This window comes from Canis lupus, chromosome 6, assembly GCF_048164855.1.
Source record: "Canis lupus baileyi chromosome 6, mCanLup2.hap1, whole genome shotgun sequence".
Taxonomy (NCBI): Eukaryota; Metazoa; Chordata; class Mammalia; order Carnivora; family Canidae; genus Canis; species Canis lupus.
In genome coordinates, this window is record NC_132843.1 from 47,115,032 (window position 1) to 47,136,428 (window position 21,397).

The 21,397-nt window shown below is 36.6% G+C and overlaps 1 protein-coding gene across 19 annotated transcripts in view; it reads left to right on the plus strand.

The window, feature by feature from the left end:
• CEP170 (centrosomal protein 170) overlaps window positions 1–21,397 on the plus strand; it is a 131,539-nt gene that overhangs the window by 21,908 nt on the left and 88,234 nt on the right. For all 19 annotated transcript variants that reach the window (XM_072830347.1, XM_072830352.1, XM_072830348.1 and 16 more), the window contains one exon: window positions 9,627–9,772. In XM_072830347.1, coding sequence (XP_072686448.1) covers window positions 9,668–9,772 — 105 coding nt within the window. In that variant the 5' untranslated portion in view covers window positions 9,627–9,667. The remainder of the gene's footprint in view (window positions 1–9,626; window positions 9,773–21,397) is intronic.

Below are 21,397 nucleotides of genomic sequence, written 5' to 3' on the forward strand. Positions count from 1 at the left end.
TATCGAACCATCCCTTTTTTCCAGGAATAGGTTCATATGGCTATGGTTATATAGTCCTTTTAATATGCCAATGAATTGGGTGCCTGAGTGGCTCAACGGTTGAGGACATGATCCCAGGGTCCAGGAATCAAGTCCCACATCAGGCTCCTTGCATGGAGCCTGCTTCTCCCTCTGCCTGTGTCTCTGCCTCTCTCTGTCTGTGTCTCTCTTAAATAAATAAAATCTTTTAAAAAATACGCTAATGAATTGAGTGTGCTAGTATTTTGTTAAAGATTGTTGTATCAGTAGTATAAGATAATGGTTTATCAGTTTTTTGAAGTTTTTATGTCTGTGGTATCAGGTAATGCTGATTTCATAGAATGAATTAGGATATCTTTTCAAGTTTTTGGAAGACTTTGACAAGGATTGGTGTTAATTCCTTTTTACCTGTTAGGTAGAACTTACCAGTGAAGACATCTGGTCCTTGACTGTTCTTTGTTGGGCATTTATTACTGATTCAGTCTTCATAGTATAAGTCCATTCTATTTTTCTGTATTTTCATGATTTAACTTGGTTTGGTTGTGTGTTTCTAGAATTTGTCAATTTCATTTAGGTTATCCAGTGTTTTTGCTTACACCGGTTTGTAATGTTCTTATAATCCTTTTTTATGTATCAAAATTAGTAATGTCACCATTTTTATTTCAGATTTTAGGGATTTGAGATTTGAGTCATCTTTCAAAGAAATAACTTTTACTGATTTTTCTCTTATTTTTTAATGCTCTTATTTCATTTATTTTTATTCTTTATGATTTTATTCCTTCAGGTAGCTTTGTGTTTCGTTTCCTCTTTTCTCATTCCTTAAGGTGTTAAGAATTACAGATGATTAATAGTTAATAACAAGTTATTAGTCTAAGATATTTCTTTTTAAATATATACATTCACAGCAGTAAATTTCCCTCTTAATACTGCTTTTGTACAGTCCTATAAGTTTTGGTATGTTATGTTCTTATATTCACTTGTCTCATTGGATTTTTTCATTCTCTTATGACTGCTTCTTTTACCCATTGGCTGTTGACAGTGTGTTAAGTTCCACCTATTGAGAATATTCCTGTTTTCATTTCTGTTACTGATTTCTAATTTCCTTCTATTGTGATTGGAAAAGTTGTTTTGCACTTTTCACTCTTGAAATTAAGTTGTTTCTGGTCTAACATAATGGGCTGTCTTGGAGAATGTGCTTTGTGTACTTGAAAAAAATAGGATTCTGCTGTAGCTGAATTGAGCATTTTATATATGTCTGTTAGGTATATTGGACTGTCAAGTCCTTTGTTTATTGATCTTCTGTCTAGTTTTTGTTTCATTGTTAAAAATGGGGTGTTGAAGTTTCTTACTATTATTGTTCAGCTGTCCACTTTTTAAAATTCTGTTAATTTTTGCTTTGTATCTTTTGAGCCTCTGTTGTTAGGTACATATGTTTACATTTTTTATGTGTTGCTATGTTGAATCTTCTATCAATATGTAATGTCCTCTTTTGTTTCTTATCTTTCTTTGAAATTTATTTTTTCTGACAGTAATACAGCCACTTCTACTTTTGCTCAAAAGTGGAGACAAGTGTCTCCAAAGTGCATGGAATATCTTTTTTCAACCTTTTAACCTCTTTGTGCCCTTGTATCTATAGAAACTCTTGTAGGCAGTGTATAGAGAGATCTTATTTGTTTTGAAGATTCATTTATTTATTTTAGAGAGCTCATACAAGTGAGGGCAAGCTGGAGGGAGGGACAGAGGGAGAAGGAGAGAGAATCTCAAGCAGACTTCCTGCTGAGTGTAGAGCTCAACTGAGAACTCCATCTCACAACGCTATGATCATGACCTGAACTGAAACCAAAAGTCGGATGCTCAACCAGCTGCTACCCAGGCACCCCAACAGATCTTGTAATTGTATCTGACCTCCTTTTTCCGCCTTTTTAGAGGAGAGTTTAATACATATGTGTTTAATATGGTTTCTGAAGAATTTACTTCTGTCACCTATTTTTTACATTCTTTTAAGTTTTGTTGTTGTTGTTCCTCCATTTCTCCACTACTGCATGTTTTTTGTACTTAGTTGATTTTTTGCTAACGTGTCATTAGATTTCCTTTCCTGTGTGTTTTTTTAGTTATTTTCTTAGTGGTTACCTTGAGGATTGCAAATAACATCTTAAATTTATAATAACCTAATTTCAGTAATACCAACTTAATTTTAAGAGTATACAAACACTTTGCTTCTGTACATCTCCCTCCCTCCTGTGTTATTTTATATTTGTCACAGATTACATTTTATATATTGTATTCCTATTGACATCGCTTTATAAGTTTTCTTTTTGTAAGATTTTATTTATTCATGAGAAACATAGAGAGAGAGAGGCAGAGACACAGGCAGAGGGAGAAGCAGGCTCCCTGCAGAGAACCCGACTTGATCCCAGGACCCCAGGATCACGCCCTGAGCCGAAGACAGGTGCTCAACCACTGAGCCACTCAGGCATCCCGCTTTATAAGTTTTGTTGTATGTATTTGCCTATTAAATCATACTGGAAAAAGAGAAAAGCTGCAAATCATATCAGAAGAACAATCATCTTGGATTTATATTTACCTACATATTTATTTTACTTTTGTTATCTTTAATTTTTCGCATGGCTTCTAGTTACTGTCTAGTGTCTTTTCATATCAGCCTGAAAGTCTTTCTTTTGCATTTTTCTGTAGGTCAGTATACTGGTAATGAACTGTCAGTTTTTGCTTAACTGGAAAGTCTTAATTGTGATTCATTTATAAGATTTAGTTTTATTAGATACAGAATTCTTGGTTGACAGTTTTTAACCCCAGACTTTATAAATATGCCATCCCACTGCTTTCTCACTTCCATGGCTTATGAGGAGAAATCAGCCATTAATCTTATTAGGGATACATGACAAGTGTCTTCTCTTGATGTTTTCAAAATGGTCTTTTTCTTTCAGTTTTGGCAGTTTGAGTATAATATGGCTGAGTCTGGATCTGAGTGAATTTATCCTGCTTGGAGTTTGTTGAGCTTCTTGGATGTGTTTATATCTTTCCTCAGACTTGGCAAGTTTTTTGTCATTATTTCTTCCCCTTTCTCTGTTTCTTCTCCTTCTGGGACTCCTATAATGTATGTGTGGCTACATTTGACAATATACTACAGATCCCTCAGGCTCCGTTTATGTTACTCTTTTTTTTTTTTTTCTGTCACACTAGATATTTCAAGTTGTCTTACCTTCAGATTTGCTGATCATTTCTTCTTTTTGCTGAAATCTGCTATTGAACTTCCGTAGTGACCTTTCATTTTATATTATTTGTATCTTCCTGTTATGATCTTGGCTTTCTCATAGATCATTTTGCTGATTTCCCTTAGTTCTTTGTCACATAACACATGTAAGGCAGTTGATTTACTACCTTTGACTAATAATTAAAATGTCTGGGCTTCCCCAGGGATGGTTTCTGTCCATTTTTCCCCCCTACAAGTGAGTTTTCCTGTTGCTTGCTCTCTATATAGTTTGAGAACCAAACTGGATATTAAAGTATTATATTGTGATAAATCTGGAAATTTAATTATCCCACTACTTAGGGATTGCTGAATATCCCTTGTTGAATGCTGAAGCCAACATTTTACTCTTTGAAACTGTGTTTGCAAGGTGTGTATTCCTTGTTGTGTGTGGTCACTAAAATTTCTTTTTTGTCATCTCTGTGGTCAGCCAGTGACTTCATAAGGATTTCCTTAAATACCTGATTCCCAAAAGGGAAAGAAAACAAAGAAACATGCACACTTGACTCTCCAAATTCCTTAAAAGATGTTTCAGCTTTTAGGAGTTGAAGCAATGATGGCCAGCACAAAGGCTCATGATAAAAAGTATCAATCAGCAGCCAGAGCACACAATCCAATATTTTGATGAGAAAGTCTTTATTATATATCCTCTCCAGTGAGTCACGCTAGAAATTCAGGAGGATATCCACAAGCTACTTCTTGGAGCTTTTGGAATAGGAAATGGGGATGGTACGTGCTACCATGCCAAATACTGAAGTTTAGCAGTTGTTTGGCTAGACACCAGAGCCCCCAAACAGTTACTTCATATAGTTATTAGGAGTTCAATAGTCATTTATGTGGAGAAGTGATTCCTGGAGCTTCCTGTTTCCACATTTTTTTGATATTCCTAAGCTTAGGAATTAAATTGTTTACTAGAGTAGAAGTGCTTTGCTTAGCCAAGGAGATTAATATGTAGAAACTGCAACTAGAGCAGTGAAACCCCCTAAACCACTTCTTTGTTTAGCTCTTACAATATCAGCAGTGTGTTTATTGCCCATTAGTGAGGGATATGGGAGTAGTCTCCTGTAGTAAACTGAACTCCATAGGGGAAAAAAGTAAACTAAGGATATTGCCTCCCCACCCAAAGAAAGGGAGCTTGCATTTTCTACCACTGCTGGATTTTCCAATTATTGGTTCTTTGTTACAATAAGCTGAGAGCTTTACCTCTAATTTTTAGTTTTGTGATATATATAGCAGCCTTATATTTAATTATACAAATAAATGTTACCATCAAGAAAAGAGTAAATTGGGAAAAGAGACAATGAAAACATTTCATTTGTAAATTCTAAAGATACTCAAGTGAATGTATTGGACTGAATGTACTTACGGAAAGATACTGTATTTTAGTAAATTATACTCCGTGTGCATTATATTATAGTCAGTGGTGAAGCAAATCAGCTCACATCTGTTAGGGACTTCAAACAACATTTTCATTTTTTGCTCATATATCTCTTGTTCAGCTGGAGGTTGGATGATACACTGACCACCCTATTTCAAGTTATATGTTAGATCTATGTCTGTTTGACATATCTCTCATTCATCTTGGACAAATAGGCTAGCCAGGGCATGTTCCTTTTTTTTTTTTTTTTTTTTTTGGTGATGGCAGAGGTGCAGGAGGGCAAGCCAATTGCCCAAGCACATTTTAGGCTTTATTTGCATCACATATACTGATGTCATCCTGTTGGCCAAAACAAATTATAAGGCAGAGCCTAGAGTTAAGGAATGGGAGATTATACCCCACCTCTGATTGGAAGAATGCAGAATCACAGGGCAAAGGTTATAGTTTGTGGTATAATTTGAGTATGTAAGAGGGCCTGGGCCTGCAGTCTTCAAAAAACTCAATGATCCTCTGTACAATCATACTTTAGATCCCAATGAAGACTGTTCATGCTTTGAGAAAATGTTGTAGGAATTTTAATAAATGATCCATTAAACTTCTCTAGAATTGAAATATGAATGAAATATAAAGACTAACATTTTTAATTTTATGATTAATCCATGAGCTACATTATATTGTCACAATTTTTATCCTGAAGTGTCCTTTAAGTGAATACTTTAGAGAATTGACATAGAAAATACTCAATAAATGCTACTTGTTTGGTTGATATTGTTCTAGTCTCAAGTTACAACTTTAGGGTATTATTTGGCAGAAAAGATTAGGAGGAGAGGGAGAGAAGGAGACGAACATTAAGTGGGTACCTTCCATATGCCAGGTATTATAAGATACCATATCTGTGTTTCATTTTGTCTTTAAATATTCTTTCTTTGGGTTTTTTTTTTCTTTGTACAGATATATCTAAAATTGAGAAGCATTTGTTGTTATTTTTGTCATTTTTGAGGTTTTGAATCACTTAGTACGAGGGACTGGGGTTTTAATTCAGAAAGTCTACTCCAAAATACATGTTTTCTTGGCTCATCCAGAAACTGTACAAGGAAATGTAACTGCTATCACATCTGGTCAACACTCGGGCATTTCTCTACAATTGTTGAACCCAAAGGCTTCTTACTCCCCCAACCCTTAGAGGATCCTGAGCTGAAACCTAGCTTGGACTTTGAGGAAGCTCTCAACCAGGTTTCAGTTTTATCTGTGTGTGAGTGTTTATATTACTCAGTGAGTAGAAAAAGATCATTGGAATTGAAGGACCAGTGAGAAAGCTGTCTTAGATAAGGAGAGAGCCCTATGTAAAAATGGAAAAGCAGTAGCTTTTTTTGTGATATCTCATTCCCACCTGCTGTTGAGAAGCTAGAAGAGGTCTCAAGGCCATTGTACCACTCCAGTAAATAAATACCCCTCATCTTAAGGATAACTTTTATTTTGTTTCAGAAATTATGTATTCGTTTATTTATCTTTTAAGTGTCAGTGAAAATCAAAAAAATATATTAAAAGCCATTATTTCATATTTTATGTAATTATATGTAGTTGACCCCTGAACAATACAGGTGTTAGGAGTTCCAAGCCCTACACAGTTGCAAATCCATGTATAACTTTTGACTCCCCTAAAATGTAACTCCTAATAGCCTACTGTTGACCAGAAGCCTTACCAATAACAAACTGTTAACACATATTGTTATATTACATGTATTATGTGTTATAATCTTAGAATTAGGTAAGCTAGAGAAAAGAAAAATGTTATTAGGAAAATCATAAGGAAGAGAAATTGTAATTATCATACTGTATCAAAAAATCCACATATAAGCAGGTTCATGGAGTTTGAACTGTTGTTCAAGGGTAAACTATAATTATTGTTTGTATATTTATATTATAGAATTATAGATTATATATTTGTGTATTAATATAATTCTATTTGATGTTGTCTAAATACTTAAAACAGTGTTTTTGTAGCATACAAACAATGTTCACATAAAATTTGATTTTGAAAATGTTGTATTCCCATTACCATATTTGGCTGTGCTGTTTTAGTTTTCAGTGTTTAACTTCATTTCCTTTTAACATGTCTTATTGTAGTTTTTTGTTTTCCAGTCCCTTTAAATAAATATATAAATAATAGCTAACTTATTAATATCATGTTTCAAAATTGTTCTTTTGTTGGTTTATAAACGCAGTATGCAACGTAAATGCTGTATTTAGATTGGAGGGTTTTTCTTGCATAAAATTTTTTTGATTCTGTGTTGACTTGGCCAGGATGTACATGTGAAATGCTAAAAGCCAATTTGATAGAGACTAGACAGTTGGAAGATTAACAACATTTCCAGCACAGAGTTAGGTGGATGAAAGATTTAAAAATCCAAATAAATTGACCATATCAATTGGTAAGCTGAGAGTGGAGCAAGACTTGATTGTTTAGGCTTTTTTTTTTTTTTTTTTAAGATTTTGTCTATTTATTCATGAGAGACATGGAGAGAGAGAGAAGAGGCAGATACATAGTTCAGAGGGTAAGCAGGCTCCTCACAGGGAGCCTGACATGGGACTCGATCTCCAGATCGAGTCATGCCCTGAGCTCCCAAAATCAGACGCTCAACTGCTGAGCCATCCAATAGTCCCTGTTGTTTGGATTTTACAGAATATTATTTGCCTGTTTTAGTGAAACCCACTGTTTCTTGTATGTGCTGATAAATTTATAATCCATAATATTTTTACCTTGACATAAAATTCTACATTTTGTAGGATTTTGCTTTAATGTATAGATATAGTTCTTATTGCAGAATGTTTCAGTTCACTGGAGTATAGTTTGCTTCTATTTAAATTATAACAGAATGTGCCATTTCTTGGGGAAAATATTTACAAATAGTTTTTTGATTCCTAAGAAAAAAGTATTGAGTAGATACTATCATTACCCCATTTTAGGAAAGAATAAACCAATGAGCAGGAGATAAGTAACTTGCCCCAGGTCATGTTGAATAAAAAGTAAAGTGTTGGAATCAAGAGACAAGACAGATTCTTGATCTGTCAATCTGACTCCAAAGTTTAAGTTCTAAATGACATAGCCACCTTCTGTAGCACAGTGGTTCTCAAAGCTCAATCCACAGGCCTCTGGGAGTTCTGAAACCATTTCAAAGGTTCAAGAGGTTAAAACTATTTTCATAATAACATCAAAACATTATTTACCTTTTTTGAACTTCTAGTATAAAAAGAAAGGTAGGTAAAGCTGCTCGTTGCTTGGCATAGATCTAGGCTGAACTATACTAATAGTAATTGTATCCTTCACTGCCATGTACCTGCAGTTAAAAAAAAAAAATCCAGTTTCACTTAAGAATGTCTCTGATAAAGTGGTAAAAATGAGTCACATCTTTTTAATATTCTGTACAAGTAATTGGAAGGACCTATAAAGCACTTATGTTGTATACCAAAGTACCTGGTTGTCCCAATGGGAAGCATCTGTATCATTGAGTTGTGAACTGCACTACCCACTTGTTTCATGGTGCACCTTGTTACTTGAAACAATGATGAACAAATTTACGGTTTTGTAGACTTGAGTATTTTGCAAACAAAGCCTGTCATCTCAAAAAAAAAAAAAAAAAAGAACTGGTAGTATTTTGTTGTCAAAATTTGAGCTTTCAAGAGAAAACTAGGATTTTAGAAAACTTGATTCTGCCACCATGATCCTCACAGCTGCCTAGCACTTAAAGGCTTTTTTGAGGAGATGAGTGGTGAAATTAATGAATGGGATGTTTTTAAATAATAAAATGAATGTGTCATCATTTGGAAGATCTGTGTAACTCAGGGAACCAATATTTTCCAAATGATGAATTTATAATACAAGATTCCTTCAAAGTTGAAGAGGAATTTTCATGTAGCATACTATAAAAAGTTTCAGATATCTTATTATAAGTAAACTTCAAGAAACTTTCAAAGTTTTGATGTAGTATCAAAGAAAAAACTACAGTTCTTTGAGAAAACTATTAAAATAAATTTCTCTTTTCTAATTATCTGAATGAAGGCAGGCCTTCTTTTTTAAATGAATAAATCTTCGTTTCTCAGTTTTCATTTCTTTTTATGGTAAATGACATATGTAACCCATATAAACAAAATGCTCTTTGGGGTTCTTTTTTTAAAAAATAGTGAAATGAGGGCTGTCTGGTTGACTCAATTAAGCATCTGCCTTCAGTTCATGGTCCTGGGGTCCTGGGATCCAGCCCTGCATGGGCTCCCTGCTCACTGGGGAGTCTGCTTCTCCCTTTCTCTGCCTTTCCCCCATTCATGCTCTCTCTCGCTCTTGCTCTCTGTCTCTCAAATAAATTTTTAAAAAAATAGAAGAGTGTAATGGGTTCCAAGAACAAAAAACAAAAAAAATTGCTACTCTAGAAAAATGTCCTAAGAAAGTGAAGTACATGTGAGGACAGAGAAATTGCAATTGCATATTTTTAAAAGTTCTTTCAGTGGTCTATGCTTCGTTGACAATTTCTTTGGTTTTTATTTACAGTTCTTAATCAGATATCAAATATATACATTTGAAATTAGTCTTTCTCAAATTATCTATAAATCAGACATTTATTTGTATAATGTTGGTTTTTACTCAGGTTAACATAATATCATGATCATTTACTTGAGAATTGTAGACCTTTATAAGCTGTGCTCAAAGCCTTTCAGAAGTGTGATAAGTGTGAATTGGTTGACTAATTTAATATCTTCCTTTTTAATTGAACTCTTAATATTGAGTCTTTGGACTTAATACACTCCTGAGAATTTGGTAAATCTATTATGTTGTAGGACCTCTGGACTGTTTACTTAGCTAGGAGTAGATGATGCAGTTCTATTCTTAAGCCTGCTTTAAAAGGTTTGATGAATAGATACTAAAGCTAAAAATATCTGAATGTATGTTTTTCTTCAATATCTCTGCAGGATGACGTAGTTTTGCCAGAGACTTAGAAGCTAAGCAGAAAATGAGCTTAACATCCTGGTTTTTGGTGAGCAGTGGAGGCACTCGCCACAGGCTGCCACGAGAAATGATTTTTGTTGGAAGAGATGACTGTGAGCTCATGTTGCAGGTAATTGCATTAGACTTCTAGACGTGTCTACTCAAAACCTGGAACTGGTATAAAATATTCTTCTGTTCCTTTGGAGAATAACACTACATAGATATGAACTTTCTGGCTCTCCTTCTTTTAACTCTAGCTACCAGTTTAATTAATTTTCTCCCTCTTGAATCGCCTAAAAATAAGCTTTAAGTCTTGGGGAATATATTTTGAAAAATGAGATCTCAGAGTAGAGAAGTTTATTTTCAAGTAAGAAGTTTCACATTATGTACTTTAAGACTTGTAAATAATTCATAAAATTAGCATAGCATGAAGTAAAACTGAATTTTAATCACGAATGCTTCAGTGATAGGGAAATTAGTTTCTCTGCTTCTTTTCAAGATGTTCATTATGATACCTTTCAGTAGATTGAGCATAATTAAAGATTGATGGTATTTACTGCATTATATATAAAGAAGTTACTTTTAAAACATATTTACAATGTATTTGAGTAAGGTAATTAGCAGAAAAATGGATCTCCAGATTTTTGAGAATTAGTTATTTTAACAGGTTCCTGTCAGTTTGGAATTAAGTCTTATCCCCTTACTCTTCCTCCTTTTTCTGTTGTTAAAAACTGTAAACAAATACTTAAGGTTAGAAATGTTCTTTCTGTTAGCCTAGTAGTTCTCAGCTGGGGTGATCTTGCCACCCCCTGCCCAAAGGACATTTGGCAATATCAGATTGTTAAATGTGGTGGGAGGTTGGATGTGGTCACAGCTGACATTTAGTAGGTAGAGGCCAAGAGGCCACGTGTGCTTTTAAGCATCCTATAGTGTACAGCATACTTCTCTCCCCACCCTAAACACACACAACAAGGAGGTATCTATCTATAGTGCTGAGATTGAGAAACCCTGAGTTATCCCTAGAAAAATCAAATTTACATATGTTAGTTATACACGTTTACTTTAAAATTAGGGAACTTATTTTACAGTTCTGGGGCAATAAAACTGAAGCCACTATATAGCTATGTGAGTATAGTATATGAATGTACTAAGTGTAGTGTATGAGTAAGTTGCATACAATGACACCTTAATTAAACAACATAAGTGCTAGGAATAGAGTAGTACAGATATTTTTTTGTGTTTCTCAGTGAGATAAGGTGTTGAGAGTGCCAACTGACAAAAAGGCAGTACTGATTCTTTTTGGATAAAGGCCTCATAGAATTGGACCCTATCTTAGGCACAAATAGGGGGAGCTCATTTACCAGAGAGTGAAGAGGTGCTTTCTATGTGGCATTTGTATCAACCAGCCAAGAAATGTGAGAATGATTGTTAAGGAGCTTGCAGGATAAGTCTCGTCTTAGATGGAAATAAGAATATTAAGAGACATGACTGTTATGGTGTCTATTCCTGGACTATGTATAACAAATGGAAGTTGTCTGACAATTTCTGAGGAGGAGGGAGGAAACTGTGAGTCTAAGGAGAACAAGGTAGTTCCAGTTCACAGGACATCAGAGAGGAAAGAGGTACACAGAAAAAGAACTTGGCAGGGGTAATCCTTCAGTATTCTGTAGAGTTTGTCTAGCACAGATATGTGAAGAAAATAACCCAGAGAGGGGGAAAAAAGCAAAGAAAAGGATAGAGTTGACAGTGCGGGGCAGTAGCATGGTCAGGAATGGTGCCTGTCCTAACAGCAAGACTGCAAAACCTCGTAATTCATGAGGCATTGATCTCTACCCCCTCAGTAGTAGCGAGTAATTTACCAGAGACTGAGTTCTGCCTTCAGCTAAATCTGAAAAGCAGTACCCAAGGGTCACACTCTTTTCAAGTAACTTAACTATGTCCCATAACAAAGTTCAAGAATATTTATAGGAATACAGAAATATCCAACATTCCCGAAAGGCAAAATTTACAGTGTCTGGTATATAATAAAAACTCAGTCTTGTAAAGAAGCAGAAAAATGTGACCCATAATAAAGACTGATAATAAAAGATGTTTTGTTTCTGAAGAGTTTGGCTAAGTTTGGCAAAGTAAAAACTTGTCAAAGTCTGGCAAAATTTAAAAAAAAAAGGGTAAAACAATCCTGAAAAAGATTTCAAAACGCTACAAAGCTGGTGATACTGACTTGTATAAAGGGCAGACTCTATATAGACAAGTGGAATAGAATAGAGAGTGTAGAAATAAACCTCTGTATGTATCTGTGGCTGTATCTGGTTTGAATTGTGTCCCCCTAAAAAACGTATTGAAGCATTAATCTTCCATACCTGCAAATGTGCCCTTATTTGGAAATGGTCAAGATAAAGTCATTAGGATGGACACTAATCTAATATGACTCGATGTCCTCATAAGGAAAGGAAAAGACAGACCCAGAGGAAAAACAGCTATGTAAAAACAGAAGTGGAGATGACAGGCTGCCAGAAACCAAAGAACACCTGAGTCCACCAGAAGCTGGAAGAGGCAAGGAAAGAAGAGATCCTCTCCACAAGTGTTAGAGGAAATAAGGCCCTATCTTATTTCCTTGATTTTGGATTTTTAGAGTCCAGACTGTGAGAGGATAAATTTGTGTTGTTTTAAGCCATCTTGTGATACTTTGTTAGGAAACTATTACAATGGACAACTTATTTTTTTGAGAGTGTTAAGTTCATTCAGTGTAGGAAAGAAAGACTCTTTCGCAGATGAGGCTTGGGATAACTGGATTTCCATATACAAAAGAATGAAGTTGGATCCCTGCCACACATCATATAAAAATTAACTTAAAATAGACCAATGACCTAAATTTAAGAGCTAAAGCCATAAAGCTCTTAGAAGAAAACATAGGGATAAGCCATCATAACCTTAGATTTGGCAGTGGATTCTTAGATATGACACCAATAGCACCAGCCCCAAAGGAAAAAGTAGGTAAATGAGACTTCATTAAAGTAAAAAACTTGGATATCTAAGGACATTACCCCTCAAATGAAAAGACAACACCTAGAGTGGGAGAAAATATTTGCAAAATTATATATATCTTATAAAGGTTTAAATCCAGAGTATATAAGATGGCGGAAAAGTAGGATCCCCAAGTCACCTATCTCCACCAACTTACCTAGATAACTTTCAAATCATCCTGAAAACCTACGAATTTGGCCTGAGATTTAAAGAGAGAACAGCTGGAATTCTATAGTGAGAAGAGTTTGCACTTCTATCAAGGTAGGAAGACGGAAAAAAATAAATAAATAAAACAGCATCCAAGAGGGAGGCCCTCCACCCACCCCGCCCCGCGAGGAGCTGGGCTAAGGCCCGGTAGCGAGTGCCTCCAGGACAGGGAAGTCCAGTCCCGGAGAAACAGGAACTTTACCAATCTTCCCTGACGGAAAGGCGCTCACAGGGAACTCGGGCAGGATCCCAGGAAGGGCAGTGGAGCCCCCAGGTTCCTGGGGCTACTAACAGATGAAGTGTGGCCCAGGGGAGAGGGCGCCACACACCGCGGGCGGAGCTCTGAAAAGGGCTGGAGTGCGCCCGGCAGGGCCCCGGGAGCCACTCAGGCAACAGCTCTGTGCAGAGGGGGCTGTGCAGCCCGGGAGCACGATTTCAGCGGCGCAGACCCTGGAGCCCAGGGCGCTGGGGGACATAGCCCAGGATCAGGTGCTCCCCTTGGGACAGGCGGGGGCTGGGAGGACACAGGACAATAAGGACGCTCCTGCCACCATCGACCCTGAGCTATGCAGATCAGCACCCCCTGCCCCCAGAGCATCCAGGCCCCTGTGGACTGGGAGACAGCAGTAGTTGCTGATAGAGCTGACTCCAGAGCTGGAGAGCTGGCCGCTGCCACTGTTGTTGTTCCTCCTGGTGTCGCCTTGTGCCTGGGACTGAGCAGGGCGCCAGGGAGCAGGGTCCTCACAGGATAAACAGCTCCCACAGAGCCCAGCACCCAGCAGGGGGTGGGGCAGCTCCCCCAGGTGCACACACCTGAGAATCAGCACAGCAGGCCCCTTCCCCAGAAGACCAGCTGGAAGGACAGGGGAAGAGCAAGTTCTTGACCAAGCAGCACTGGAAAGTTCCAGGGGAAGTCTAGGGACTTACAGTTTATAGAATCAGAGAATACCCCTCCTTGTCTTTTGTTTTTTGTTTGTTCCCTCCCCTTTTTTTTCTTTTTCCTTCCTTTTTCCAGTACGACTTGCTTTTAGCCACTCTGCACTGAGCAAAATGACTAGAAGGAAGAACTCACCACAAAAGAAACAGAAATAGTACTCTCTCCCACAGAGTTACAGAATTTGGATTACAATTCAATGTCAGAAAGCCAATTCAGAAGAACAATTATAGAGCTAGTGGTGGCTCTGGAAAAAAGCATAAAGGAATCAAGAGACTTCATGACTGCAGAATTTAGATCTAATCAGGCCAAAATTAAAAATCAGTTAAATGAGTTGCAATCCAAACTGGAGGTCCTAACAACGAGGGTTAATGAGGTAGAAGAAAGAGTGAGTGACGTAGAAGACAAGTTGATGTCAAGGAACGAGGCTGAGGAAAAAAAGAGGAAAACAATTAAAAGATCATGAGGAAAGGTTAAGGGAAAGAAATGACAGCCTCAGAAGGAAAAATCTACGTTTAATTGGGGTTCTAGACGGCACTGAAAGGGACAGAGTATCAGAAAGTATATTTGAACAAATCATAGCTGAGAACTTCCCTAACTTGGGGAGGGAAACAGGCATTCAGATCCAGGAGATAGAGAGATCTCCCACTTAAAATCAATAAAAACCGTTTAACATCCTGACATTTAATAGTGAAACTTGCAGATTCCAAAGATACAGACAAGATCCTTAAAGCATCAAGGGACAAGAAATCCCTAAACTTTATGGGGAGAAGTCTTAGGTTAACAGCAGACCTCTCCACAGAGACCTGGCAGGCCAGAAAGGGCTGGCAGGATATATTCAGGGTCCTAAATGAGAAGAACCTGCAACCAAGAATACTTTATCCAGCAAGGCTCTCATTCAGAATAGAAGGAGAGATAAAGAGCTTCCAAGATAGGCAGAAACTGAAAGAATATGTGACCATCAAACCAGCTCTACAAGAAATATTAAGGGGGACTCTGTAAAAGAAAGAGGAAGTCCAAGGAAACAATCACAAAAACAAGGACTGAATAGGTATTATGATAACACTAAATTCCTGTCTTTCGATAGTAACTGAACGTGAATGGGCTAAATTATCCCATTAAAAGGCACAGGGTTTCAGACTGGATAAAAAAGGAAGACCCATCTATTTGCTGGCTACAGAGACTCATTTTAGACGTAAGGACACCTACAGCCTGAAAATAAAAGGTTGGAGAACCATTTACCATTCAAATGGTCCTCAAAAGAAAGCAGGGGTAGCCATCCTTATATCAGATAAACTAAAATTTACCCCGAAGACTGTAGTGAGAGATGAAGAGGGACACTATATCATACTTAAAGGATCTATCCAACAAGAAGACTTAACAATCCTCAATATATATGCCCCGAATGTGGGAGCTGCCAAATATATCAATCATTTAATAACCAAAGTTAAGACATACTTAGATAATAATACACTTATACTTGGTGACGTCAATCTAGCGCTTTCTACACTCGATAGGTCTTCTAAGCACAACATCTCCAAAGAAACGAGAGCTTTGAATGATATACTGGACCAGATGGATTTCACAGATATCTACAGAACTTTACATCCAAACTCAACTGAATACACATTCTTCTCAAGTGCACATGGAACTTTCTCCAGAATAGACCACATACTGGGTCACAAATCGGGTCTGAACTGATACCAAAAGATTGGGATCGTCCCCTGCATATTCTCAGACCATAATGCCTCGAAATTAGAACTAAATCACAACAAGAAGGTTGGAAGGACTTCAAACACGTGGAGGTTAAGGACCATCCTGCTAAAAGATGAAAGGGTCAACCAGGAAATTAAGGAAGAATTAAAAAGATTCATGGAAACTAATGAGAATGAAGATACAACCCTTCAAAATCTTTGGGATGCAGCAAAAGCAGTCCTGAGGGGGAGATACATCACAATACAAGCATCCATTCAAAAACTGGAAAGAACTCAAATGCAAAAGCTAACCTTACACATAAAGGAGCAAGAGAAAAAAACAGCAAATAGATCCTACACCCAGCAGAAGAAGAGAATTAATAAAGATTTGAGCAGAACGAAATTGAGACCAGAAGAACTGTGGAACAGATCAACAGAACCAGGAGTTTGGTTCTTTGAAAGAATTAATAAGATAGATAAACCATTAGCCAGCCTTATTAAAAAGAAGAGAGAGAAGATTCAAATTAATAAAATCATGAATGAGAAAGGAGAGATCACTACCAACACCAAGGAAATACAAACGATTTTAAAAACATATTATGAACAGCTATACGCCAATAAATTAGGCAATCTAGAAGAAATGGATGCATTTCTGGAAAGCCACAAACTTACCAAAACTGGAACAGGAAGAAATAGAAAACCTGAACAGGCCAATAACCAGGGAGGAAATTGAAGCAGTCATCAAAAACCTCCCAAGACACGAAAGTCCAGGGCCAGATGGCTTCCCAGGGGAATTCTATCAAATGTTTAAAGAAGAAACCATACCTATTCTACTAAAGCTGTTTGGAAAGATAGAAAGAGATGGAGTACTTCCAAATTCGTTCTGTGAGGCCAGCATCACCTTAATTCCAAAACCAGACAAAGACCCCACCAAAAAGGAAAATTATAGACCAATATCCCTGATGAACACAGATGCAAAAATTCTCAACAAGATACTAGCCAGTAGGATCCAACAGTACATTAAGAATATTATTCACCATGACCAAGTGGGATTAATCCCTGGGATGCAAGGCTGGTTCAACACTCGTAAAGCAGTCAATGTGATAGATCATATCAACGAGAAAAAACAAGAACCATGTGATCCTCTCAATAGATGCAGAGAAAGCATTTGACAAAATACATCATCCATTCCTGATCAAAGCTCTCCAGAGTGTAGAGATAGAGGGAACATTCCTCAGCATCTCCAAAGCCATCTACAAAAATCCCACAGCAAATATCATTCTCAATGGGGAAACACTGGGACCCTTTCCCCTAAGATCAGGAACACAGCAGGGATGTCCATTCTCACCACTGCTATTCAACATAGTACTACAAGTGTTCACCTCAGCAATCAGGCAGCAAAAAGAAAAGGCATGCAGATTGGCAAAGAAGAAGTCAAATTCTCCGTCTTTGCAGGTGACATGATACTGTACATAGAAAACCCAAAAGCCTTCACCCCAAGATTGCTAGAACTCATACAGCAATTTGGTAGCATGGCAGGATACAAAATCAATGCCCAGAAATCAGCGGCATTTCTATACACTAGCAATGAGACTGAAGAAAGAGAAATTAAGGAGTCAATCCCATTTACAATTGCACCGAGAAGCATAAGATACCTAGGAATAAACCTAACCAAAGAGGTAAAGGATCTATACCCTAAAAACTATAGAACACTTCTGAAAGAAATTGAGGAAGACACAAAGAGATGGAAAAATATTCCATGCTCATGGATTGTAAGAATTAATATGAAAATGAAATGCTGTGAAATGTGATTTCACAATAATGTGAAAATGTCAATGCTACCCAGGGCAATTTACACATTTAATGCAATCCCTATCAAAATACCATGGACTTTCTTCAGAGAGTTGGAACAAATCATCTTAAGATTTGTGTGGAATCAGAAAAGACCCCGAATAGCCAGGGGAATATTAAAAAAGAAAACCAGAGCTGGAGGCATCACAATGCCAGCTTTCAGGTTGTACTACAAAGCTGTGGTCATCAAGACAGTGTGGTACTGGCACAAAAACAGACACATAGATCAATGGAACAGAATAGAGAACTTAGAAGTGGACCCTCAACTTTATGGTCAACTAATATTCGACAAAGCAGGAAAGAATATCCACTGGAAAAAAGACAGTCTCTTCAATAAATGGTGCTGGGAAAATTGGAAAGCCACATGCAAAAGAATGAAACTAGACCGTTGTCTTACACTATACACAAAGATAAACTCAATGAGATGAAATTAGAATGGATGAAAGTTCTAAATGTGAAACAAGAATCCATCAAAATCCTAGAGGAGAACGCAGGCAACACCCTTTTTGAACTTGGCCACAGCCACTTCTTGCAAGATAACATCCATGAAGGCAAGTGACACAAAAGCAAAAATGAATTATTGGGACTTCATCAAGATAAAAAGCTTCTGCACGGCAAAAGAAACAGTCAGCAGAACTAAAAGACAACCTACAGAATGGGAGAAGATATTTGCAAATGACCTATCAGATGAAGGGCTAGTATCCGAGATCTATAAAGAACTTATTAAATTTAACAGCAAAGAAACAAACAGTCCAATCATGCAATGTGCAAAAGACATGAACAGAAATTTCACAGAGGAACACATAGACATAGACATGGCCAACAAGCACATGAGAAAATCCTCTGCATCACTTGCCATCAGGGAAATAGAAATCAAAACCACAATGAGATACCACCTCACACCAGTGAGAATAGGGAAAATTAACAAGACAGGAAACAGCAAATGTTGGAGAGGATGTGGAGAAAGGGAAACCCTCTTGCACTATTGGTGGGAATGTGAGCTGGTGCAGCCACTCTGGAAAACACTGTGGAGGTTCCTCAAAGAGTTAAAAATAGATCTGCCCTACAACCAGCAATTGCACTGCTGGGGATTTACCCCAAAGATACAGATGCAGTGAAACGGCAGGACACCTGCACCCCGATGTTTATAGCAGCAATGTCCACAATAGCCAAAGTGTGGAAGGAGCCTCAGTGTCCATCGAAAGATGAATGGATAAAGAAGATGTGGTTTATGTATACAATGGAAAATTACTCAGCCATTAGAAATGACAAATACCCACCATTTGCTTCGATGTGGAACTGGAGGGTATTATGCTGAGTGAAGTAAGTCGATTGGAGAAGGACAAATATCATATGGTCTCATTCATTTGGGGAATATAAAAATTAGTGAAAGGCAATAAAGGGGAAAGGAGAGAAAATGAATGAATATATCAGTGAGGGTGTCAAAACATGAGAGACACCTAACTCTGGGAAACAAGCAAGGGGTAGTGGAAAGGGAGGTGGGCAGGGGGTTGAGGTGACTGGGTGACGGGCACTGAGGGGGGACACTTGACGGGATGAGCACTGGGTGTTAATGCTATATGTTGGCAAATTGAACTCCAAGTAAAATTTTTTTTAAAAAATCCAGAGTATATGAAGAATTCCTACAACTCAACAACAAAAAGACAAGCAGCTGAATTAAAAAATGGACAAGAGACTTGACTAGACATTTCTCCAAAGAAGATCTAAAAATGCTCAGTAAACACATGAAAAAGATCATGAACAACATCATTCATCATTAAGAAATGCTAGTCAAAACCATAGTGAGACAGCACTTCACATCTACTATAATGGCTATTATTTTTTTAAAACAGGAAAATAAATGTCAGTGAAGATGTGGAGAAATTGAAATTCTTGTATGTTGCTGGTGGGATTGTAAAATGGTGTCACTGCAGTAGAAAATAGTTTTTAGTGGTTCCTCAAAATGGACATAGACCAGCAATTCCACTTTTAGGTATATATCCAGCAATTGTGTGCAAGGTCTGGGTCACATGCTTGTGTGTCATTGTTCATTACAGCATTCGTTATTCACATAACCAAAAGGTGGAAATAGCCCCAGTGTTTAGCCACAAATGAATTGTATAAACAAAATGCAAAAAAAAAAAAAAAAACAAAAAAAAAACAAAATGCAATGTATATACCTATAATGGATTATTACTCACTTGTAAAAAGGAATGAAGTTCTCATACATGCTACAACATAAATGAACTTTGAAAACATTCTGCTAAGTGAAATAAACCAGACACAAAGGACAAATGCTACATAATTTCATTTCTTTGGAAATAGCTAGAATTGGCAAATTCATAGACATAAAGAGGGTTAGCAGCTACCAGTGGCTGGGAGAAAGAGGTTTGGGGAGTTATTGGTTAAGAGTTCTAGAGTTTCTGTTTGGAGTGATTAAAAAAATTTTTGGAAATAGTGTTAGTGTACAACATTGTGGTAGTGCACGTTGTGTTTGTGCACAACATTGTGAATTTAATTAATGCCATAGAACTGTATACTTACAAATGCTTACAATGGCAGGCATTATGCTATAAATATATATATCACCACAGTGTAAAAAAAGGAAATAAATGGCTATAGAATTTTAAAGTATCTTTGAATTGAGTCAGGTGATTCATAGCGCCTTTATGAAACTTAGAGGAAAAATTATTATTTTAATGAGCAGGAACCAATATTACAGTGCTGTAAAAAGTCAAAACTTAAAATAAGATTTTAATTTAAATTTCATTAATGTTTGTGGTATGAATATCCACCCTTATCTATGACTGTTTTTATTTATGCTTTGTTTTTTAAATAGAATGTAAAGGAGATAATGGAACTCCATGAACAGGCAAGAAAAAGAACAATTTTGATCTGTTCCTCAATCTCCACCCTTAAAGATACTTCTGCCCTTTATCTGATGATAGCACACTTTATAGCCCTCCTCTAGACACAGTAGATTTCTCTGAAAGAGATCTGTGAGTAGATTGGCATACTGGTAATCTGGTAGTTTGAATTAGTGCTACAAATTGATAGCACTCTTCGTAGCACTAAAGGACATCTTATCTACGGAAGTAAGAACAAATATTTGCAAATTTTATTTAGTTTTTAAGTGGTTTAATGTTAATCTTTTCTATAGTAGTAAAATAAATGGATAATTAAAACTTACTCCTTTTATATCATTTTAAAAATGAACTAAGCTTATGTACAAATTACAGTGTTAGAAAAGTGAAGAATTTTGTGTTTATAAATGCAAAAGGTATTTGTTTTGAAAGATTAGTGCTCTAGAGCTATTGCAATTGTGTTTTCCTTTTAAAGCCTTTACATAGCTTCAGTGGTTCTGCATTGGCTAGGTTAGTCAGTGTGACAATTAAAATTGTTAGAAGTGCAAATAGCTAGTATTTGATTGCTTTTAAATGAGTAAATAGAAGATCTTTAAAATTTTGGTTGATCTAAATCTGCATTTATGGCTTAAAATCTTCAATTTATAAGGTACAGGAAATCACTTGTTAGGTCTTAGAATCTCTGCCTCTGAATAATTTTAAGTAGTTTCTTACCTGTAAAGATTTCAACTACAAATAGATTAACTGGTCTTTGGTGATAATATGGCTTAAACCCAAAGCCGAAGGGAAATAAATGATCCATAAGGTTATATGACCTGCTTGATTACAATTAAAAATTTTTGTTGTTTTGTGACAAAAAATAAATTTTTTGAGTTTTATGTTTTTTTAATTTCATCTCATTCCAAAAAGGTAGTCTAAAGAATGTGACGATTAGGAAGAAAATGTACCTGGATATTAGAGTAGATGGTTAAACAAAGGGTTCTGGAATTAGTTCTCCCACTTACCCTGGAAGCCTCCAGCAAATTATTTAGACTTGCTATGCCTGTTTGTCTTGCTGTAGAAAGATGACTGTGCTATGTTCCATAAGACATATTATGCAAAATAAATCTTAGCCAAAGATGAAAGCTATAAAGTATAATTATTAGATGGAAATTACACTTTTGTCTGGAGTAACACACGTT